The following is a 24,441-nucleotide window of genomic DNA, read 5'->3' as shown; positions in this document are numbered from 1 at the left end:
TCCCCGAGCGCAGAGCTGCTGGAGCTTGTTTCCTTACAGAGCACTTTATAGGCGAACAGCTTTATCAGCGGCTGATGTCCAATCACCGGCACACAGCTTTCAAACCTCAGCTGAGTTTTAGCTCTCAGTGGTTAAACGCTGGACTTCATTCACTCAGGTTCTGTCTGTCGGGTCACGTTTACTTCGCTGTTTTATTTACAACTGAGCAAATCGGTTTGGCTGAGGTTAAAGTTACGTTTCATAACTGCATAGTTTCACAGACGTTTAATGGTTCACTGGCACATGTGTTAGACTGAACTATCATCTAAATATCATCTGTTTTTTAATAGTTATTCAACTGTATTCTAAGCACCAGCTGTCTGTTAGAATGTGATTTTTTTTTTTTCTCTCTCTGTTGGCAGAGGTATAAAAATGCGCAGGAAAATCTGACGTGCATGGCAAACTTCACCGACGATATTTAGGGAGGAATAAACACACATCAAACATAAATGAACCATTTGCCTGTCTCCATAATTGAGAGCATTTTCTCTTCTTATGTCAACACTCTCTCTCTCTCTTTTTTTTTTTGCTTGCTTTTTCGGTCATGTTATGTTTACCTGTCAAAGGCTTGTTACAAACTATGAAACACATTGTGCAGACTTCTGGATGTTAGAAGAAAACGAATACTGCTCATGAATGAGACTAAAGGCAGGAAGGTGTCCTTTAAAACTAAACATGTTAATAGGACCTCCCTGTTTATATCATAGTTTATGATATAGCACGTGTATTTCAGTAATAGCCTGCTGAGGCCACTATACGTGCTGGCCTCATATCAAATGTGAAGGCAGACTGAGTCTATGTTTGACGTTTGTTTATATCTAATCTTCCTTTTCAAACATTTAAACAGCAGCGAGTATGCAGCTGAGGGAATACAAATTCAAATTGTCGGAACAGGTTTGCTCGTTTCTTGGATTCATTTGGTGATTTATTAAATGTATAACTGTGTGGTGGGGCGTGGTCTGCGGTGCCGTGCAGGGAGGGCGGACGCACCTGCACGGCATCCTTAATCACGCCCGCCTAGTTAAAAACACGGGGACTGAGGGGTTTGGGGGTGTTGTGGTGTGGTGAGATGTAAATAAAGATGACTCTGAACGTTGCTCCGTGGTCCCGCCGTGTCTTATTCACGCCACATTGGTGCCGAAACCCAGGAGGCAGCACGGCGGGTCCATATCGGAGCCAGGGAATGGAGGAGCTGGCCCAGAGGGTGGCCGAAATGGCGGCCGCCCAGCGGGAGCAGGCGGCGGAGGTGCGTCGCCAGCAGGAAGAGCTGCAGGACCAGTCCGAGCGGCACCTGGAAAGGATTGGGGAGCTGGCGGCGCTGCTCTGGGCCTGGGGGCCACCCCCACAGGTGTGTCCCGAGGACAGTGAAGCGGTGGAGGAGCCGCGTGAGGCACCTCAGCAGCCGGAGGTGGCAGACGAGGCGCGCGGGGATCTGCGCCTGCCGGAGGAGGGGGAACAGCCAGGTGAAGGGCTGCTCCTGCCGGGAGTGGTGGATGAGCCGCTCCAACCGGAGGCGGCAGACGAGGTGCGCGAGGGTCTGCGCCGGTTGGAGAAAGAGGAGCTGCACGAGGGGCTGCTCGAGCCGGGAGTGGCGGCGGAGGGAGCAGTAGTGACGGAGGAGTCGCGCTATGGGCTGCTCCAGCAGGGAGCGACAGCGGTGACGGAGGGGCCGCGCAAGGAGCTGGAGGTCCCAGTGCCAGGGGAGCTTGCTCGAGTGGAACTGGCGAGCGAGGCGGGCGCCACGCTTGAGATCGCCGTGCTCGCCAGACCGGCCTCACCACCACCAGAGGCCTGTACACGCCACACCTCTGCCCAGCCACCTGTGAGCTGGGGCTCACGCTTGTGCCGGCCGCGCCGGGTGCACCTGTCACGTGTCCGACTTCCGAACCAGCTTTGCCTGCGCCGCTGGATTCGCGGGCGGCCGCCTGAACTCGCACCTCCCCGTCGCTTGGCCGGGGCCTGGGGGTGCCAGCTGTCCGGGCTGATTCCCTCTCCCACTGGCGGTGGGGGAGTAGGTTCGGCCGGATGGCTCCCCGGCCTCAATCGGGCGATGGGGGTATGTGGTGGGGCGTGGTCTGCGGTGCCGTGCAGGGAGGGCGGACGCACCTGCACGGCATCCTTAATCACGCCCGCCTAGTTAAAAACACGGGGACTGAGGGGTTTGGGGGTGTTGTGGTGTGGTGAGATGTAAATAAAGATGACTCTGAACGTTGCTCCGTGGTCCCGCCGTGTCTTATTCACGCCACAAACTGTTATTCTAATCTGCTGCTGAGTCTCTTACACTTTTCTTTATGCTGTATATTTTCACGTCTCTGGAATAGTTGGCAGTTAGATAGTCAGCTGGGAAACTTTGTGTTAACTCATGGAGCTGAGGATATCGTGGATATGCTGACCTCGCTGCGTGGTGTACAGAGCGAGGTCAGCATGATTAATATTCACAATAAAAATATTAGCCGAACATCATGAAGTCTGTATGTGTTTCATAGTGTCGAACAACCTTTGTACAGTTAAAGCCAGCAGTTACTACATGACGGAAACACCAACGTTATCTCTTTTATGTGTTTATACACAGGTCACGCTGATTACTGAACAAAACCCCAAAGATCAGATGTTAAACAGATTTATTTGCTCTCTCTCCTCCTTAAACATGTTTTTAATGTTAGTTATAATTCAGAATTGGCGACTGAAACATGTAGGACACATAAGAACATCAGGAAATAAAACACCGATAAATATAACCTCAGTAAAAGAAGTCAGCGGGGGTTACTACAGCTGTGTACCGGGGCCTGCGCTTTGTCGGTGGGATTGCTTGCGAGGCGAGCGGTCTATCCCACGCTTTGCCGTGAGACTGGGCAGACATCTCCGAAATCATCGAAACACTTTTGCAAAGAGGCTGTATCTTGACAAACCGACCAGACACATGAAGATTAAACCACTACATTCTCGGCTAAAAAAATATTAAAACGGTATTTGGTAACACACAAACAGGGTTTTTCAAAGCTCAGTTCTGTTAGCTTCCACATGCCGGTTGTTGTGTGCTAGAAACAATGGCCACCAGGCCAAAGCAATGGTTTTGACTCGATCAGCGTTAACCCCGCCCCCTGAGTTTGATGGGTGAGGCTGACAGATAAAATTATTTCATGATGAGAGCCAGGCGTCAGGACTGCCAAAATGAAATAAATAAATATATCATTAAATAATTAATTAAATGTGTCAATTAATTAAATGTGTCAATAATTAATTAAAATGTGAAATACATAAATAATTAATTAAATATGTCAATAATTAATTAATTAAATGTGTCAATTAATTAAAACGTGAAATACATAAATAATTAATTAAATGTGTCAATAATTAATTAATTACATATATCATAACTATTTATTTAATTAATTCCAATTTTAATTAATTATTGCCACATTTAATTAATTATTTAATGGTGTATTTAATTAATTCATTATGGCAGTCCTGGCGTTCCATACGGTCAAGCCAGCCGCCTCCTATCCGCCGCATAAATTTCCTTGCGCTTTTACACCAGTCTTTACGGTAGCGCCTTTTCGCTTTATGTGCCGATTGAAAGCCTATACCCACGTGCACGCGCGCGCACAAATTACAATGTAACGGCCCGATACAGTCAATACAATTATGGAAATGTCAGAAATTCATTAAAAATCATCCTGAGTAGTTGATGTACGGGATGTACAACTTTCAACACATCCCCCCTCTGGGACACCTACTGTACCTGTGTGCCAAGTTTCATCCAAATTTACTGTAGAATTCCTCAGAAATTAATGGAAACATTTATTCAATCTAATACAGCCAATACACTACAATTGTGTCAATTTTCAAAAATTCATTAAATATCATCCTGAGTAGTTGATGTACAACTTTCAACAGATTCTTTCTCTGGGACACCTACTGTACCTGTGTGCCAGGTTTCATCCAGATTTACTGTAGAATTCCTCAGATATTAAAGGGTACTTGTATCCAATGCAATACAGCCAATACAATAGAATTATGTCAATTTTCAAAAATTCATTAAAAATCATCCTGAGTAGTTGATGTCCAACAACAACATAGACATCAATATTTGCTCACAAACTCTACTTCATTGATAAGATGAATCCACTACAAATAGTCTTCTGAAACAATATTTCAATTTATTTCAATTTTAAAAAATATTTTCTTAAAGATTACCGCAAGGTTTATAATGGAATATGTTTTACTTACTATACAGCGGGTGAGATGATTTAATTTAAAAGCAGACTAAAAAGCAGGACATAAGAGGACAACAAAACTGTGTTGAATTAAAAGAGAGCCCTTTATTGTGGCTGATGGAAGAAACTTGAACATACAACAAGGCAAAAGCAATTTGTTACAATAACTGTAATTAATCCTGAAATGGGCGAGAGTAAAATACGACTGTTATTAATATTACTGTGACTATGTCAACACTACTACAGACCTGAACATGATGGCGACCAGCAGTATGACATAAAATATGAAGGGGTACACCCAAGACTTGAACATGAGAAAGGAAAACAGACTCTTAAAACAGGAAACATGACGAATGTATACCTCACATTAACAAACAAGGGCAATTGGAATGAATTGTAATGGTAGGTGACACGAAACGATCTATTTAAACAAAGCAGTAAAGAATGAGCAACTATGAGGTGTCTGGGAGAATTAGAAGAACATAACAAAGTATCGCCAAATAAAAAATACTAACTAATAAAAGCAAAAACAAGAATTACATACATTGATCAATAGTAATCTTAATCAACAAATACCAAAACTAATGCAAAAAATGTTGTGTCACAAACCCAAAGTGCGAGAATCGCATTATTTTCTAAACTTAGTGTAATTTTTTACAAAAGCTATTAACATGAAAAAGAATGCAATACAAAATCTAAACGAACAAGCTCTATTTACATTTCGGAAATACATAACCTACATATGTACACATACAAAATGTATAAAAACAATTTACATCTGTTCCTTAGTTTCTATCAATACAAATAATAATTTACATGACATTATTCAACCTTATATACATTTTATAAAATAAATACAAGTATTTATTTTTCACAGAGAGCGCACTCCCATTCTGCAGCCTCTGCCTTCTGAAACAGCTCAGTGTTCATCTGCAGGCACTGTGTGTGAAACCACCTTGAACAGCTGTCACACTGGATCTGTGAATTTTCAACAAACCAAAAATACAAAAAATTATTTAATCACATGATTTAACATTAATATCTTTATTAATCTGCCATTAGTATGTATTGCATATTTTTTCATTATCAACTATTCTAAATAACTGACACACAAACCAAAAAAAAATTTACATGCTAGTTAAGGCTATATTTCCCCTCTTCCTCAAAACAAAAAAACCAAATAACAAAAGCAACTATACACAATAGATTTTGTTAAATAATATCCCCAATTACAAATCCGTCTTACCCATTTGGTGATTGAAGGCCCTGGAAAAGGTGGTTTTGGAGTTGAGCACATGGCGCAATTGTTTTCTGCCTCGAACACTAGTACAAACATAGTAAAATTTGTTATTGACAATGAATATTTAAATCAAGTCATTTCTTTGTGCTGTAACACTTCACAAACCTGAGGCTCCCAGTATATTTAAAGCAATGGCTTCACGCTGCTGTGCCATTGCTTTAATTGTTGTTTTAAATGTCATTTCTGGTATGTTGGGAAATGACTCCATGAACGCCTTTGCCATCTATGTAAATAGCAAAATATTAAAAAATTATTTAGTCATATTCCTTTTCTATAGCAGACACAATTTTATAATGCACCATCAGCACAAATTATTTGAAACTCATGTCTTCGTTACTTTACCAAGATGACAATCACACCGCAGCTATTTGTGTCCTTCTGTACTGGGTGTTTCAAAACTCCTCCTTTTAACTTGACATCCACCCAGTCAGTCTTGTTGATCGCAGTACGCCTCATTTTGAAGAACTCCCTGTGAAAGGGTTATACTATCATGTCCAGGCAGGAAAAGTTAAGAAAATACAGACTCACGGAAACAGAATTCTGAACTTAAGTACAGCTTTAATGCTGGACGGCAAACAGAAAAATGTTCTGAACTAGAATACAAAATCTGCCCGCTCGGCACGCTGCCAGACAGGCAGGTCATTACCTTATTTTGAATGTTCAATGTCAGCACACACAGTTTGAAAAAAAACTCTACTATAAAACATTTTGGAATAACATGTGGCTTAATTTTATGCCACATTCTTTATTTATGGGAAACAAAGACGGTCGAGAGATATCACTTAGACAAAAACTAAAATAGCACTGGCTTTGAGTACTGTATTAAATCATCTACAGTAATCACAATTCACTATTGATATTATTTACACAGTCCCAACGCCAATATGGCTGCACCACCAAAAAACACACAGAATAAAAAACTGTAATTCAATGGAAAAAAAAAAAAGGGAAAGTCATATATAATTAAAGAAAAAACAAAAATCAACCATCACATTACAAACACAAGCTGCTGCATCTAAACTGCTAAAGCAAGTTCTTAAGGCCAATGACTGACCCATCTACTATTGGGACACATACAGTTTACTTAATACTGTGATTTAACACAATATTAAGTAATATAATAAACTAACAACCAACTTGTACTTTTTCATGCTAAAATGTAATTACTGAGGCACATTACCATCCCAGCCCACCGATAAGGCCTGGCCTACAAATTTGGAAAACACTGCACAACTATAAAAGTAAATGATAATTTTTTAATTTTAATTTTGGAAAAATAACATTTACCTGAATTTTTGTGCTGCCACTTTGGATTCTTCAAGCTCTCTTTTGTTGCGTGCTGGATCAACAAGGTAAAGACAGCTGTCTGCTTTACTTAGGTACTGTAACAGAAAAGATAATACAATTAATTCTCTAGCCAGTAATTACAGATAAAAATATGTCTTTTATCATGCTTGAGAGGTTTGAATAAAACTAGTTTGATCAGTTATTACAGCTGATTGTTAAAATGAGCCCAGGAAAAGCAGTTATAAAAGATATTATTACATCAATCCCCATCAATCCTTATTACAATAAGTCAAGGTGATTTACAGATTCCATTTGCTATTATCTTATTTGTCCACACAAGATTTACTACAGTCGAATACCGTAAATTTCAGTTTTTAATGGAAAATGATAGGAAACAATTAGCATTACAGTATACTGGCATTTGACGCGCAGGACTTCATAGTGGGAGATCAAAGAGACCACAAATCTGGGTTTGATGAATCCATTTGTGTCACAAAGTAAAAAAGGTTTCCAGGGATGAAATTTTATGGCACTAACAGTACATAATTTGAAAAACAAAACCCTAATTATTCCATAATATTGCGTTTTTGTTTTTTTTATTCAAAATATGAATTTTCTGGAGGAAAATTTGTGTTAGTACTAACCAGGAACTTCCAGTGAACATTTCCAACGTTCACAAACGAAACAATTGCCTGGTAGTTGTCAAAGTTGACCTGTTAACAAAGCATTAACACAATGTAAAATACAAATATATTTATATTGAAATATGTATATGTATTTATTACCTTTGACAAACAGTGCCTCCTCATCATTTCTCTTTTCCCGAACAGGATGACACCGGCAGTGTAGTGGTTCAGTATGTATACCTTACTGCCCAAATCCAACTTTCCGGCAATTTCATGCAGGGCACACTCTATGATCTTGTACAAAAAAAACATTGAATAATGAAGAGAGGTCAACTTAAACTGCTAATTATGTTACATTTTAGAAAATATGTAATCCATGATTAATTAATAATGTAGTGCTATCAATGTAAGAATTTTACTCTCTAAAGCACTCAAACGCACTTTCATTTTCATTGATTGGCTGACTGATTTTATATGTGATTTTCTCTATCAAAATATAGCTAGTTTATGTCAAACATTACAAAAGGAAAGAATATATTGAGCTAACAGTATAATAACAGTAACTCAAATAAACACTATATAAAACCAAAGTACACAGAAGACAAATTATGAAAATACAACAAAGCAGATATCGAGGCAGAAGGTTTATATCAACCGAAGACCACACTGTGGGTGACTCCTGTCAGCCATGAACAGGAGATTGAAGCAACATTTTTTGCTTATTAACGTTTCACATTTTAATAAAAACAGATTTAAAAAACAATATACTCCAATAAATATCAAAGTTACAATATCACAGAACATTATTAAATCCTTTAGTTGTGTTTTCATGGAAAATCTGGATAACAAAATGTGACTCAAGACTGAAAGTTCGTCTTAGACAATTTCACTTTTTTAAATAATTTGATAGATATTTTTTTAATTTTTTACGGCTATTTATTTATTTTAAATTAAAGCAATGCTGGTCATTACGCATGAAAGTTAGCGATCTGGAGTTGTGACTGACAACAGTATAAAACCTTTTAAGATTCAAGTGCATCAGCACAGTAACAAATCCATTTAAGACTAAAGCATGTATAAACAATAGCTCTGTCTATAAAAACATTCCAACTGTGTAACGTGGATGCTAAAATGTGTTGTTGATATGGGAACAGCATTAAGATCAGTGATGTTTTTGCTCTATGAATAGCAATAAACCAAAACAAACACCAGGAAATTAAATTTTTGGTTTGAAAGGTTATGTAACACAGTAATTAAAATACAGCTTCATTTATTTTGTAGTCTGTCTTTTCCACGTACCTCGCCTGTTAACCATTGATGAGGTTCCAGTGATTTCAGCTCGCTGTGGTGAACTATAAAGTTGTTCCCTTTTATTTGTGATGGAATCACAGCAACAACAATTTCGGTTTCCTGTCTTTTCCACAGTGCAGTGACCTATGGGCAACAATAAACAGTGTATTTGTATTTGTGGCACAAGAGTAAGTAATGCTTTTGACATTGTCAAAAAAGTACACAAATAACTCCAGATGTACCGCATCTTACAAAATGTACATTTGCATACTGACTCATGGGCATTTATTAGTGGTCTTTGATGAGTCGTTCTTGATCAATGGTCATACCAATTTGCATAGTTATGATGAAGCAACTCACCCCGCAACTGATCATTACTTCAGTTTGCTGGTTTAACTTAGAATGATAATGTTCTCTTTATAATTTGGGGGGAAAACTGCAGTAAGATTAGACTGAAGAAGTCACTTGGATGATTGACGAAACTTTTCTCCCACTGAAAAAGCTACGTCCAGATGAATGGAATCAAGTTTTTCAGTTTGACATAAAAAGGATGATTGACAATTCATCAAGACATATAAATGACTATGTGTTATACCATTATAGAGACCTAATACATTTTTTATGACAAGTTAAGTATTTATTGAAAAGTTGTTTGATGTGCACAAGATTGTTACTTTCAAATTTAATTTGTGAATACTAATAACTCAATTTGACATCAGTCTACCTACCACAATCAATAATTAATTAGCTTGGAAAAGCTGTAAAAAGGATGAATAGTTTAAAGGGAACAGAAAAAGTTTTCATCATAACAGAATACATAAGCCTTAGTTTTGCACAAAAATTTCAAACATAAAAATTCACATTGTAAGCGCCAGACGTCTGCTTTATATTTTTATTTACGATTGAGTTCATGTTTGTTTTATAATTCATAGATTCATTACATAAGTCATCTTTTCAGGATTAATAAATGTGAAAATATATGTGTTTACATAAAGTAATTTTAAGTCACTGTTTTGGGATTGGAACCTAAAAGGGGGTACCTCTCACTAAGTATGTAAGTGCAATAGTAGCATGAAACCCTGTGTGAGTGTGTGAGAGGGAAGGGGAGGAGCATGGACATAGAGGTTAGGAGTCTCACGGTTTTCTGACCGTGTGCACAGCTAGTTATGGATAACTGCTATTTTTTGGAACTTTCATGCTTTTTTAGGAAGGAGTTCATTGTTACATCTTCAGTTTGTAATAAATAAACAGTCTTCAAATCATAATGCAACTGGAAGCATTTCTTTTGGAAACCAGGAACACGCGTCAGCCATAGACTCTCCTTTTTTGAACTTGGTTTATTGGAAATTACCCTACACACATGTTATTCTCATGTAACCCTCTGCATGTTTCCGAACTGTGTCTGAATGACATAGCAGCAACTCTAGTGATCATGATGTTATGACTTTTTGTTGTGATTTCATTGAAGCTAAAGACAGTATAATACACATTGATTTACCTGTAATTTATCCAATGTGTTGCCCTTTTCCTCCTGTACTTTTCTGGAGGTGTTTCGCACATCGCATCGTTCTATATCGTCTGTGCTCTATCATAAATTAAAACACATTACCATTTAAATATTGTTTAATATGTGTGGTGTGCTACTATATTCTAATTCACTGTTTTAAAGTGTAATTTTTGCCTTGCATTTAATATTTTCAAATTGATATAAATCAAAAATACATTACCATAATTAAAACCTTAATATCACAAAAACCATGATCACCTGACTTATGGAAGTTGGAGTTGGATCCTCATTCTGATTTCCTTGTCCTTCACTGTTTGGAAATGGGTCCTTCAACAGTTCTTTGCACGCCCTCTCCAGTTCCTTTGCATTTTTTTCCTCCTTGTCCACAAGATTTATTGTAAATGGTGCTGATTTTTTTAGTCTTATTTTTTACATGGTCATAGATTGTTTGAACAATCACATCAGCACATTCCCTGGCAGGAAAGTTGTATATTCCTGAACTTACTGCTGGAATTGCAATAGAACACATTTTGTGCTCCTCGGCCTTTTGCAAAACACTGATTATGGCCTGTCGCAACATTGGTTTTGCTTGTGTGACATCTTTGGCTGATGGTTTGCTTTGCAGACATGGTCCCACTACGTGAATAATTTTTTGGCAAGACCGGTTCCCAGCACTTGTTACAATAGCTTCTCCAGTCCGCAGAGGTCCGTTTTCTGCTATGTAATTATTGCTCTCTTTCTGTATTTTTGTCCCACCACATTCTGAGATCGCCAATGCCAGCCCACCACAATGTTGTAACATGGTATTTGCTGCATTGACAACAGCGTCCACTTGAAACTTGCAGAGATCAGCAATCCACACTGAAATGTTTACATCTTGCGTGAGATGTGGTGACATTATCCTTTTTTGTGTTGCTGCTTGTTCTTCTTCATCCTTGTGAGAAAATTTTAAAAATGAAAAACAAAAAAATTTAAATAACAAAGTAAATATAGAATTCATAACATTATAAAAAATTTAAGAAAGATGAATACAGAGATTGTAATAAACATATTATTCAAGGTCAAGTATAGCTCAACAACAATGTATTTCAAAATTAGATTAGGCAAAACTACTCTGTCTGTCTGTCTGGATAGATAGATATTAAAATGTCTTGCTTTTTTTTTTTTTTTTAAACAGTATTGAGCAATCAATCCAACAGTTTAAATGCCTTTCATGACCGGACTTTTTCAATCATTTTTACGCGAATACTACTGACTGACATTATTCTTAGAAAAAGAAGTGACTTCTTGACGACCCAATTAACTCGATCTTTTAAGTTGCTCGAAGAACAAAGGAACCAACGAACATAAGTCATGATATGAATCAGTATTATGGCTGGCCTTCAAGATTATCGGATCAAAAATATGAACGATTGTCAACAAGTAATAATCAATGAAGCAAAATATGGATCACTGACTGTGATATGAAAAATTAAAAACATCAGCGGCCACATTTTTTAATGGGTGATGAATTGTAAAATTTTTTTCATTCATATCGTCATCTGTAGGTTATGAGAATATGAGTACAGAGATACAATATTTATATCTATAGCCAATGATTAAAAACAAAATATATTGTCACTGTTCAGGGATGCAATTTGGCCATTGGTGTTGTTGTTTTCAAGGCTTCTTCGAGGAGCATCCGGGAGAACTACTTTCAAAGTATTTAAATGAAAAGCAAGCTTGCTTTTCTTTTAGAAGGTTCCCTTAATAAATATTTACTAGCAACATCTTTAAAATGATAATTAAGTGTTAGTGTTTACAAAAAAAAATAAAATAAAGTAAAATCAGTAATTATAATAATAGTTTCTTTGATACAATTAAATAATTTATATAAATACATATATATGGTAACAAAGAGAGGGAAGGTAGTCAGAACTGAGGGGATTGAACTACCAGAAGGCAACATTGCAGACATAGGGGACAGTTACAAGTACCTGGGGATCCCGCAGGCAAATGGGAACCACGAAGAGGCCGCTAGAAAAGCTGCAACCACCAAGTACCTGCAGAGGGTCAGGCAAGTCCTGAGGAGTCAGCTGAATGGTAAGAACAAGATCCGGGCCATCAACACGTACGCCCTGCCCGTGATCAGGTACCCTGCTGGGGTAATAGGCTGGCCAAAGGAGGAGATAGAAGCCACTGACATAAAGACAAGAAAGCTCCTTACCATGCATGGAGGGTTTCACCCCAAGTCCAGCACCCTGAGGCTGTACGCTAAGCGGAAGGAAGGGGGCCGGGGACTGGTGAGTGTCAGCACCACAGTCCAGGATGAGACAAGGAACATCCAAGAATACATTGGGAAGATGGCCCCAACTGACCGAGTGCTCAGTGAATACCTCAGGCAGCAGAAACCCAAGAAAGAGGAGGGAGACGAGGAACCATCATGGAAGCACAGGCCCCTGCACGGTATGTACCACCGGCAGATAGAGGAGGTGGCTGATATCCAGAAATCCTACCAGTGGCTGGACAAAGCTGGACTGAAAGACAGCACAGAGGCACTAATCATGGCAGCACAAGAACAAGCTCTGAGTACAAGATCCATAGAGGCTGGGGTCTATCACACCAGGCAAGACCCCAGGTGCAGGCTGTGTAAAGATGCCCCAGAGACAATCCAGCACATAACAGCAGGGTGCAAGATGCTAGCAGGCAAGACATACATGGAACGCCATAACCAAGTGGCCGGCATAGTGTACAGGAACATCTGTGCCGAGTATAACCTGGAAGTCCCGAGGTCAAAGTGGGAGATGCCCCCAAGGGTGGTGGAGAATGACCGAGCTAAGATCCTGTGGGACTTCCAGATACAGACGGACAAAATGGTGGTGGCTAACCAACCGGACATAGTGGTGGTAGACAAACAGAAGAAGACGGCCGTAGTGATCGATGTAGCGGTTCCGAATGACAGCAATATCAGGAAGAAGGAACACGAGAAGCTGGAGAAATACCAAGGGCTCAGAGAAGAGCTCGAGAGGATGTGGAGGGTGAAGGTAACGGTGGTCCCCGTGGTAATCGGAGCACTAGGTGCGGTGACTCCCAAGCTAGGCGAGTGGCTCCAGCAGATCCCGGGAACAACATCGGAGATCTCTGTCCAGAAGAGCGCAGTCCTGGGAACAGCTAAGATACTGCGCAGGACCCTCAAGCTCCCAGGCCTCTGGTAGAGGACCCGAGCTTGAAGGATACAAAAAATAAATAAATAAATAACCGCCCGCAGGGGCGTGCTGGGTGTTGTGTATGTATATATCAAACCTGTTTAGTGACAGCTTCAGTCTGCTCTGTGGGCACATCTGAGTGTGGTGGTTCTTCTTGATGATCCTTATAAAAATAATATAATTACTACTTTACATGGAAGAACACAGATTAATTACAGAACACACATGACAATGTATGTCTTTAGCAGAACTTAAATTATTCTTGATCTCTAATACATACATAGGTTTAGACAATATACAGTCTTTGTCTGTGTTTATATGTTACTGCATTTTCCGAACAAAATTTTAAGTGATATAAATGGTCTTCTACAACAGCAATAACTACCAATAATGATAATTATTTCACTAACATCAAGTATTTTATGGGTAGCTGTTGCCATGTGTGGAGTGTACAATATCAAGATTTTCATTAACAAAGTTTTCCTAAAAGCTGTGAAAGACTAATGATGTTTTTAATTAGAAAATGTATTATGGGACTTAACATGGTTATTTGATGTATACAAAACATTTTTAACACATAGATGAGTTATAATTACTGTACATTTATGTATAGTTAACATCGTTATTTACTTTCATAAATATGCATAAAATGAATTAAATCACAGGAGCATAAAGAGAATTACAGTAAGATTACAGTATTTTTTACATAACTAATTGAACAATTGTAAAAAAAAAAGAAAAGCAAAGTACACATTTAAATTTGATTAGAACACACAACCTTTCTAATAGAAAATGTTTTAGTGACATGCATAGATGATAGAAAAAATGATGATACCTTACCTGTTTGACTCGTTTTCCCATCAGAGGAGTTACATAGAAGCCTTTTCGTTTTCGACTTTTTTTCTTCCACTTCTCGGTCTCCACTCGGTAAGACTGAAAAGTATAATTTTTAAATAATTAACAATACTTTTTAGATCTGATCTTCATGTTTAAAAGATTACAAACATGCAAACCGTCAAGGACATTTACTGTAATCCCAAATTTAGTTACCGTAAAATGCTTAATGCTTCCTGTCTTTTGTTTAATTACAGTTGTTAGTCTAATAATCTCCTATATTTATCACGTCTGAAATGTCATTCTAACCACATGTAATGCATTTGAGAAAATGTTTGTTAATAACACAAAGTCACAATGACAGTACCAAAGACATTTTAGACTAAAGAATGCACAAAAAGAAAAAAACATTTCTAATGTGAATATACATTACAGATTTGATAAATTCAAAAACAGCAGTGCGAATGACTGTTGTTGTGTAAAAACTGCTCAAAATCTGTCCCAAAATTTAAATTATCCTATTTAAACCTCACCTTCATCCTTTTTTTTGCCTACATCGCCATATTCTCGGAGAAGAGCATCATGTTTCCTTTGATATATTTGCACAAAGTCATCTAGTCTAGTGAGACGCCTTCGTTCAAAGCGAATCCTTTTCAGGTCCCATTGACTTTTTTCCATTATCCCTTGCGTTCGATTGTCTTCAGTGTAGTTCTGAAAATGTTAATTACATCATTTACACTTTGGCCGAATTCAGCATAATGTTTCTTTTACTGTATTAACTTATTCTACCTGCTTCTTAAACTTCGACACATGATTGTACCGTTTACTGAGAAAGCGATACGCTGAGCCTTTCCCATGCCGTCCAAGGTCTCCTAAAGAAAAGACAGAATTTTTAATCAATAAAGCACATAAATAACAACATATAAGTGTTGATTGACCAAAACAAGACATACCAAGCAGCATTCCTGACCACAAGGTAGCATGTGGTAGAAAGTACTTTGAAATACTTGAAATGAATGCTGGTGCATAGTACACATTCAGTGGTCCAGTCACATCAAGGTGGGCACTGGCAATTACTTCGACAAAGTGCTTTTTAAGTGATGAATGAACAATATCTGTCTGAAATAAAAATTGAAATATCATATGATTACAATGTCTTTTGATTTTTAAAGAAAGTCTTAATCGTTTTTAAAAACACATAAATATACTACAAAACGATGTTATTGGTGTCACACTACATCATGAACACAATTAATATCTGAAACATTGAAATCCAAGATGAATTTTAAAATTACCTTATAATCCTCTGGAATGATGTCTGTTTCTTCAGCATCCCCATTCCCCGTCTGATCGATCAGCATTTTGAGGTTCTGCAGGTGTTTTTTCACTTCTGGTCCACTGCATGGACTTTTGAAAACAACTGTTGCACTTATAATGATGCCATCCATGTCTTTCAAGTTTGAAGAACAGGCCAGTAATCCAAAAACGTGCATGCCAAATTTGTAGTGTTTCTGTAGTCTATAGTGGAAAAAAAGCATATAAACAATATGCATACTAAACACAAAGTCTAATCATTAGCAGAAAAAACAATTGCAAAATATAATTATAATAGACATGAATTAGAAAGTCAACAATAACTACAAGGGCAAGTACACTAACACACTATTTAGAGATAAATAAAAAGAACATTACTGGCTGCACACTGACTATAGTATTGAGTGCAAACTCCTAATCAACTTTTAAGCCTTCAACAACCTCGCCCCCGCCACCCTGAGGGATTGTCTTTACTGTCACTCTCCCACAACACTGCTAACACTAACCTCCTTACCCCCATCATCAAAATCATAAATCTGAGGGTACAATCCTTTGCCACTGCTAATTGCACCCTCTGGAACTTCCTCTGCTCATTAGATTCTCTCTAGAACTTTAAATCACAGCTCAAAATCACCTGTTCAAACTAGCATTTCCTACCTGACCATCCTCCAAAACTGACCTTTCTATTCTGTTGAGCTGGTCTTTAGAAAGATCCTTGACTTTCTTTAAATTACCATTTGGACAAAGGTAACAATCACTGGAAAAATGATAGTAATGAATTATCTTTTTTTTTTTTTTTTTTTACATAAAGATAGCAAAGATAGCAAAAGTGTCTAGGAAGTAGTTACAAAGGTAAAAGCTTCAATAAATGATGACAAACACATACCTGGAGGTTCCTTGACAACTTTCTTCATCATTCTAGTATCTATAGAATCTGTAATAAAGTCTATTAGTCATGTGATTTCATAAATTGAACAAAGTTGAGACTAATCACATTGTACTTACCAATCTGTGGATATACAAGATTTCCTTCATTGACCTCACGCTCCGCTCCGACCTCCTCACGCTCCGCTCCGACCTCCTCACGCTCCGCTCCGACCTCCTCACGCTCCGCTCCGACCTCCTCACGCTCCGCTCCGACCTCCTCACGCTCCGCTCCGACCTCCTCACGCTCCGCTCCGACCTCCTCACGCTCCGCTCCGACCTCCTCACGCTCCGCTCCGACCTCCTCACGCTCCGCTCCGACCTCCTCACGCTCCGCTCCGACCTCACTTTCTTCACTTGAATCTGTCAACTGTAGGTTATCTAACAAAATAAAAGATTGTCTTAATGAATTATAAGGTTATAGTGCAGGAAACGTGTATAATTCTTAACCTTAACACCACTTTACCTTCGATTTCAATCTCTTCAAGTGTTTTGCCTTGAAGGCTTTTGAGAGACCCTTTCTCCATGGCAATCAGTAGTTTGGATATTTTGGCAAGCTGGGTAGTAGCCTCTGGAAGTCTATAATATTCGCGATGAACACGAATATCATGACCTAGGAAGTTGGCAACTTGGTCTAACTCGTGATTCTTGAGGTTTAAGATCTGAGACAAAGTTGCGACATGTTTGCGCAACTGCGTTGAACGTAGGTGTTCAGGGTTTTCAGCCCCACATTCAGTCGCATAAATCCTCAAACAGTCCTGTCCTCTGTAGGGAGTCAGACAATGAGGTCTGGCAAACAGGAATATGTTTTCTGCCAGAACACCACAGTCTTGTCTTTTCTCTGTCAGCCGTGTTATGGCATTCACCATGTCTGGTGAAAGTAGCACTGCAACCTTGCGTCCTCGTTTACCCCTCAATTCTACACGACTGAAGTGTTGACAAAGGTAAAGTTCAAATTTTGTCAGTCCAATTGCAACATCCTTGTGCAGGGTACTAGTGTCTCTCTCCTGGAAGCCATTCAGTGTCATCTTTGAAATTTCTCCCCCTCTTCTCCTGTTAAATAGTATTACATTTGCCATGGTAGCTTTACAAAGTTCACTGTATGATTTTGGTGAACTATGCTCTTCCAAGTCCTTCAGTGCTTGTTCTGTAGTCTTCTCCAGATGTCTATGAAGACGCTGAACATCTTCTGTGAAAGGAAGTGTGGAAGGCTTGTTGAAGTGCCGCTCGTTTAGTGTGGTTAATGCAGTATGGGAGATGAGTTCTGACCACTTTGTAGCATAAAGGGTTTTGAAACTCTGGGTTGACTTTATCAGTGCACTGTCTTCTGCCATCAGTGCTCTGCAATGTATAATATCACAGACTTTCTGCAGTGAGTGTCCCAACTTTAAAGCAAGGCTTGGAGTCGAGTAGCAGTTCTTTTCTTCATCATACCCACACACCTTCTTAACAGCTTTGATAACCACATTGAAATTTGCAGGTCTTACAGCATCCTCAAAAGTGTGTATTGAGCATTCTTTCCGAAGTGTGAGCAGAAGTCTTCCACATTCTCGGAGTGTCTGGCGAATGTAGTCAAATTTGGTGGGATCTTTCCCATGTTTGTTAAAGAATGATTGAGCAAGCTGAAGAATAGAGAAGTCACTTCGCACAGTAGAAGTTATTTCATCATCTTTCATGACAGCTAATATCTTCCAAACACCGGGGGAAACTTGCTGACACAGAGCTGACTCACTCATACAGGCCAGGGACAAGACCTTTTTTCGTCCCCCCTCTGAATTGGCCTCCACTGGTTTTGAAGAACATTTACGAACATGTCTCCAAAGATCTCTTTTAAGATATAATGCCTCGCAATAAATGCAGTGAATAGTCTTTTCCTTTGTAGGGTTTTTTTGATGTGCGTCTGGTTTTTAATGATCCAATCCCACTTGCGATGACCTCCGAGTTATGTCTGTGGTTTCCTTTGTTTCGCAGCTTAGAAAGCATTTTCAAACGGTCTTTGGACTTCTTGGGAAGACTTAAAACTCGAGCAACATCTGCATGTGATTTCTCATGAGTTTTTAAATGACGTGTAAACTTTGTCTGTAGTTTTCCACAAATGTAGCAGTATGTTTTGTTTCTTAGTGAGGAGGATGTTTTTAAGGAATCTTCAGCCGTAGTATTAGAGTCATCAACAATGCCTTCAGCATCAGATTTTTCTGCTGTGGCAATAACCCCTGATACGTCGAGCTGTCTTGTGCCAATTCCATCTTCAGATATTGATTCGGCATCTTCTGAAATTCTTTGTCCTACTCTCTCTAAAAAACTTTCTAGGCGAGGTCTTTTCGTTTTGCAAGCAGATTGACTGCTGGAGATCTCAGAGTTCTGTACTTGTTTGCAACTTATATTTAAAGGCTCTGATTTGTTGTCCCATGAGCTGTCTGAGTCAGCTATAGAATCTGGCACATATTCCTCTTCTGATGAAGCCCCCTCACTTGAACTATCTTCACTAAAGACCTAATAACAATCAAAAACACAAAGTAAGACTTTGTTTACCTTACATATTTTACTGAGAAGAATTCTGCAAAAACACTTACCTCTGGAAGAGGTTCAGTGAGGTTCACCTTGTGGCTAACATAACATCTTTTGTGCCAGGACTGGTAGCAAACTAGACAGAGAAAAATTAAGTTAATAAAAGAAAGGTAGTTAAAGCCGCTTTCCCCAATTTAAAAAAAACAGGCTAGATGGAAGCATAAACACAGTCAAGAAGGCTCCCCCCTCCCATTGGATATTATCCATAGGCCACACCCCCTGGTGTGCTTTGCTGCTAAACAGGCCAGTGCATAGTGTGGTGGAGCCATGTTAATGTAGAATTTAAGGAGTCAGGAAAGACTGTTCTATCGTTTTTCTGGACTGAGCCATGTTATTGGCTGATGGTTTTAGACAAATGCAACAGAACCACTTCATTTTTTTTTCTTTAATCTCCAAACAACATTTATAGCTATGCTTTGTTAAAATGTTGTTATGAACATGAAAAAAAAAAAATGTTAAGCTAACTTGTTTTTGCAAATTGGGTATAGCAGCTTTAATAATGACATGGTAAGTAAATATGTAAAAAGTGCAGATGTAAAAGGTTCATTATGAACATATATCATATTTACTTATGGATTAGTTTTTATAGTGTTCCTTATGGATCATATTTAAGATATTCTAATGTACCCAACCTTCCATAATTAAATAATTACCTTCACATCTCACACCACTCCATTTCAGAGGCGAAAAAGGTCCTCCACATGCAAAACATTTTTCTAAACTTGACATTTCGTCAGGGACTAGATCATGATCGCAGTCCTGTTTGGTAAAAAAAAACAAAAAAAAAACAGTGTAATCAAAAACAAAATTCATACTCTTGTGATGTAAAATATCACAACCAAATAGTTGTTTTGGTTCCTCTTTAAAAAGGAGTTAAGGACGGAAGAAAAAAAAAAAACAGGTTCAAGTGTTACTAAAACTATTAAATCAATTTTTGTAACTTTTGCAATGCAAAATTTAAAGGGAAAAATACCTGCTGTATATAGATCAATTTTCAAAACAATTTGTTCTTCTAGGTTTTATATTATGGTATATATTACAAAACCACAATGAAAAGAAAATTCATTGTGGACCCACAACACCCAAAAAAGATTAGACTTACAATTTGTTCTTTCTGAAATGAGAAGATGTGTCCAAAGTTTTGACTGGGAGTGTAAAAAAGTATAATTAAATCATGAAGTCATGAATCCATCAAGACATAACGGATGGCCTTTACACAACAATGTTACATAAATGTGCTTAGCATTAACAGGAAAGAGTTTAGCGATTGTTTCGGTTGTATTTACATGCTCCTTCCTATAGTAAGCTTCATTCTTGCTCCTTGATCAGCTGAAATTCAAATATGCGATCTAACTACATCAGAGTTCATTTCAACCAAGCCGAGAACTACGTCTTTATGCAAACCAGATTTAGGGTTGGGGTTTCATACTTCTTGTTTCAAATCTCAGTCCTCCTAATGCGTGCATCTTACTTGGTCAAGATAACCAAGGACCCACATACCTCAATACTGCCTAATAACTAGCACCTCAGTCTACAACTAAAACAATCTGACACTGAAACTCCAATTTACCTTTGTTGCGTCGTTAGGAGAGGAACTGGCTGCATTCTCATCCACAGCCTGAGATGGCACCATGTTGGATTTCTAAGGAAGAAGCGTGAATAATGAATGGCAGTCTTTGGGTCTAGCCAAGATGAATACAGTCCTCCTAATGTCTGGACCTGTCCAGTTGAGTAATACACAGGACCCGTGTGTGTGGGCGCACTTGTAGGTAGAACTCAGTTGTTTATACTTCCTGTTTCAAATCTCAGTCCTCCTAATGCGTGCATCTTACTTGGTCAAGATAACCAAGGACCCACATACCTCAATACTGCCTAATAACTAGCACCTCAGTCTACAACTAAAACAATCTGACACTGAAACTCCAATTTACCTTTGTTGTGTCGTTAGGAGAGGAACTGGCTGCATTCTCATCCACAGCCTGAGATGGCACCATGTTGGATTTCTAAGGAAGAAGCATGAATAATGAATGGCAGTCTTTGGGTCTAGCCAAGATGAATACAGTCCTCCTAATGTCTGGACCTGTCCAGTTGAGTAATACACAGGACCCGTGTGTGTATGCATACTTTTCAGTATAGCCTTTATTCATTTAATACTATTTATACTTATACTGTACTATTTACATTATACCTTGCTTCTCCATGGCCAGTTGGAATCACCATAGTTATAGGTGATTTCTTCTCCTGGACAAATATCTTTGATTGCAAACAAACAGATGGGGCCTTCCATCCACTCTGGTAACTGTCATTTTACTGTTTGGATTCACATTATCGTCATTTACAAGTCTGCCAAGTGAGCCGTCCTCTCTGGTAGCATCAACACTAAAACAAAAAGTATACAATAACAATTACACTCTGTAAAGAAAGTCATTAAGTATATTAGGTTGTAGAACGTCTGAATAACATTTTAATATTCAATTCAAAATATTATTTGAATATTATAATTTGTAAACCTCATGTATTTTATCCTTTATCAAAGCAGTTACATACCATAACTGTTTTCCATTGAACTTGAAATCAAATATGAAAACCTTGAGTGCATCATGGTAAAGTTTCATTCGGTTTTCTTGTTCCTCTTTAGTTATGATTTGTCCTCTGTACTCAAAAAGAAAATCTCCCTTTTGAAATGACCGACAGCTGAACACACCGCGACCTAAAGACACACATCAAAAACAAATTGGGCAATAAACTATAAACCATTTAATTAAAATCCTTCTTGTTTTTAAATATGTTTTTTATTTGATTATATTGTATTATTTATTTTGTAACATGTAACATGTTCATAATTCCTTGGGGAAAGACAAGGAAAAAATAGAAATATAATAATAATAATAATAATAATAATAATAATAATAATAATAATAATAAAAAAACAAGTATAATTATATTCGTGATTATTAATTTTCTCATGCATGGTATGCTACAAAAAAACTACAAAAAACATAAAAATTTCTATTTTGAGAAGCTGACTGCATTCTTTGGAATCAACTCGCCTTTAAATGAATCAATATACCTCACATCAAATCCTGCCTTGTCTTCACCTAAGGAGCAGTAATACCTAGCATCTTGTATGGGATTTATTTTAGCTCTCCGTGGCCTTGTTGCCGCCATCCCCTGCAAAGATCAGGTATTAATGACTTTAGAAATAACACATTATACTACAAAATGTATGTAGACATAGAAATAAACAGATCGAAAAATCTATTTATGTTGGGGAGAGCTCCCCTAAAGGTTCCAAATATCTGTGTTTCCCAACAGTTCCACCTATCTTGTATCACTGTGTGTCAGAGGCTGCATGCCCTACCTGTGGAAGTTCTGTTTCGTATATTTTATTTGGTCTAAGGTTACTGCAAATCTTAATGAGTTAATTTTCATATCCACATTTCCTTAAACTTTTATATTTCTTAAAGTTATAAATTAAAATAATGATTTAGTATGGTTGAACAATAAGCATATTTGTCCTACAGTTTTTGTTTCATTTGTAAAATATTTTCTGAAAACAGATCTCACTAGTTTTAAAACCACAAGTTTTGTGATGCTAAAACCAAAATTAATCAAACCAACAGCAACAGAATGTCAAACTTTTGCTACTAGCATGCTGGCTAGTAGGGCTGGGCGATATATCGAGTTTTTTAAAAATATCGATATATTTTCATATGAGATATAAGATGTGACAATATCGTTTATATCGATATAGTCTATGTTACGTTATAATTATACTTGTGGAGCCGCAGGTTTGCCTCTCTTTCGTCCACTTTTGTCTCTACGCAACGTTACTCGGCCTCGCCTCTCCTTCACTGAACACAACTCCCCCTCCCCCATAGCTTCACCTGCAGGCAATGACAAGATGAAAGCGGAAAATCTCCGTTAGCGAGTTACCGTGCGTGGGGCTGGACGGCGTCAACGTGTTAGCGAGCTAACCGCGCTAACGAGCTAACCGCGCTAACGACATGCAGCCAGGAGGGGCTGCACGGCCTAAAATCCTTTCATTTTCTCAAAAATCGACAGTGCGCCTTATGTATGAATTCTGGTTGTGCTTACTGACCGCGAACCGATTTTATGTGGTACACAGCGCTCGGCAATCTGTCAAAAAATGTTTTAATATGACTTTGCTAAGCTACGGAGCTGCACCACTTGATGGATTGTCGGAGGATTACGGCTACCGAGGAGGAGCCTCGCGGAGTGATACGTACTGTGTGTGTATAAGGACCACAAATGGCACCTGTTCAGAGACGTGGTGCAGCTGTGAAATCTGTCTCTTTGTTATTATGCTCAGCGTCTATTAGTTTACATTTTGACTGCACAATTGTGAGCTTTTTGTTATGCACAAAAACAACATTGTTTTCTTTTATTTATGGACCATGATTATTTAATAAATGCTGATAATTTATTTTTGAGTAATTTCTTCATGTACATCTACGCTGTATGTAAATAAAAGTGCCCGTGTGACATCTGGGACACAGTGTGACTAAGAACTCTCTTTTTGTTCTTAACTTATGGCTTTAAAAAAAAAAATCGAGATATATATCTTATATCGCCATCCAGCTAAAAAATATCGAGATATGAATTTTGGGTCATATCGCCCAGCCCTACTAGTAACTAGTTACTCTGAAAGTAACGAGTAACTTGAAGTAACGGAGTTACTTTTGATAGAAGTAACTAGTAATGCAACTAAGTTACTAATTTAAAGTAACTTACCCAACACTGGTGAAAAGTGAGCGAGAGAGCCCTTAGTGTGCCTGCTTGCTGCTAAAATCAATGTAAACTTTGACTTCAGCCCCCCCCCCTTGAAGGGAGGGAGTGTTCACCCGGGGCGCCAAACAGGCTAGGACCGCCACTGTTTCCAGTGTTGTCCCAAAGTTGTTACCCCCCCCCCCCTGCAAAAATTGTTTACCCTTTAATGAGAGCGCAGAGGAGGAGGAGCACACTTACCTGCCTCAGTTTCTGTTACTGATATGCAGTAAATTGCAAAAGTTGAAAAACAACACACTTGTTTCGTGAATGCAATTTTCTGACATTATAATGTACCTTGCGGACTACTTACCTTAAACTGTGCACTACAATAACCCGTTGGTAATAGTCAGACAACGACTTTGATACTATGAAACCAGTCATGATCATGTCAACACGTCGCTCCTATTTCCTCTTCATTTAGTGCATGGTGCAACATTGTTAGAAGTGGAATTACTTTGGATCCAGACACTCTTTTCCTCTGACAGCTCAGTGGTGGTATCATTAAATGGAGAGAGCATTATACTGTTCAGAGGACAGTGGGCAAATATCAGTGTGCAGG

The 24,441-nt window shown here is 38.4% G+C and overlaps 3 protein-coding genes and 1 long non-coding RNA gene across 5 annotated transcripts in view; 1 reads left to right on the top strand and 3 right to left on the bottom strand.

The window, feature by feature from the left end:
• LOC113030041 (uncharacterized) overlaps positions 1 to 24,441 on the top strand; it is a 34,786-nt gene that overhangs the window by 1,438 nt on the left and 8,907 nt on the right. The window lies entirely within an intron of this gene.
• Positions 4,342 to 10,694, bottom strand: LOC113030034 (uncharacterized). Its single transcript, XM_080307031.1, has 9 exons — positions 10,525 to 10,694; positions 8,769 to 8,903; positions 7,629 to 7,763; positions 7,488 to 7,556; positions 6,844 to 6,938; positions 5,899 to 6,025; positions 5,662 to 5,779; positions 5,503 to 5,579; positions 4,342 to 5,234 (listed from the first exon to the last, which is right to left on the bottom strand). Exons 3-9 carry the CDS (start codon positions 7,653 to 7,655, stop codon positions 5,121 to 5,123), a joined length of 627 nt encoding a protein of 208 aa, XP_080163157.1. The 5' UTR covers positions 7,656 to 7,763; positions 8,769 to 8,903; positions 10,525 to 10,694; the 3' UTR covers positions 4,342 to 5,120.
• LOC145431380 (uncharacterized) lies at positions 13,748 to 15,940 on the bottom strand. The gene is made up of 6 exons (XM_080307030.1): positions 15,581 to 15,940; positions 15,239 to 15,404; positions 15,075 to 15,157; positions 14,819 to 14,996; positions 14,292 to 14,384; positions 13,748 to 14,161 (listed from the first exon to the last, which is right to left on the bottom strand). Exons 1-6 carry the CDS (start codon positions 15,836 to 15,838, stop codon positions 14,154 to 14,156), a joined length of 786 nt encoding a protein of 261 aa, XP_080163156.1. The 5' UTR covers positions 15,839 to 15,940; the 3' UTR covers positions 13,748 to 14,153.
• On the bottom strand, positions 16,379 to 22,401 carry LOC113030036 (uncharacterized). 2 transcript variants are annotated; one of them, XM_080307028.1, is made up of 9 exons: positions 22,162 to 22,401; positions 21,639 to 21,801; positions 21,280 to 21,470; positions 21,023 to 21,094; positions 19,745 to 20,733; positions 19,097 to 19,167; positions 16,990 to 19,016; positions 16,605 to 16,904; positions 16,379 to 16,533 (listed from the first exon to the last, which is right to left on the bottom strand). In XM_080307028.1, the coding sequence occupies exons 7-9, from the start codon at positions 18,257 to 18,259 to the stop codon at positions 16,433 to 16,435; spliced, it is 1,671 nt and encodes a 556-aa protein (XP_080163154.1). In that variant the 5' UTR covers positions 18,260 to 19,016; positions 19,097 to 19,167; positions 19,745 to 20,733; positions 21,023 to 21,094; positions 21,280 to 21,470; positions 21,639 to 21,801; positions 22,162 to 22,401; the 3' UTR covers positions 16,379 to 16,432. The 2 variants fall into 2 exon arrangements, with proteins under 2 accessions (XP_080163154.1, XP_080163155.1); XM_080307029.1 differs by lacking the exon at positions 22,162 to 22,401 and having other exon boundaries at positions 19,745 to 19,850; positions 20,662 to 20,733; positions 21,639 to 21,829.

The sequence above is a fragment of the Astatotilapia calliptera genome, chromosome 10, assembly GCF_964374335.1.
Source record: "Astatotilapia calliptera chromosome 10, fAstCal68.1, whole genome shotgun sequence".
NCBI classification, from domain to species: Eukaryota; Metazoa; Chordata; class Actinopteri; order Cichliformes; family Cichlidae; genus Astatotilapia; species Astatotilapia calliptera.
This window is presented reverse-complemented; position numbering and strand designations above follow the sequence as displayed.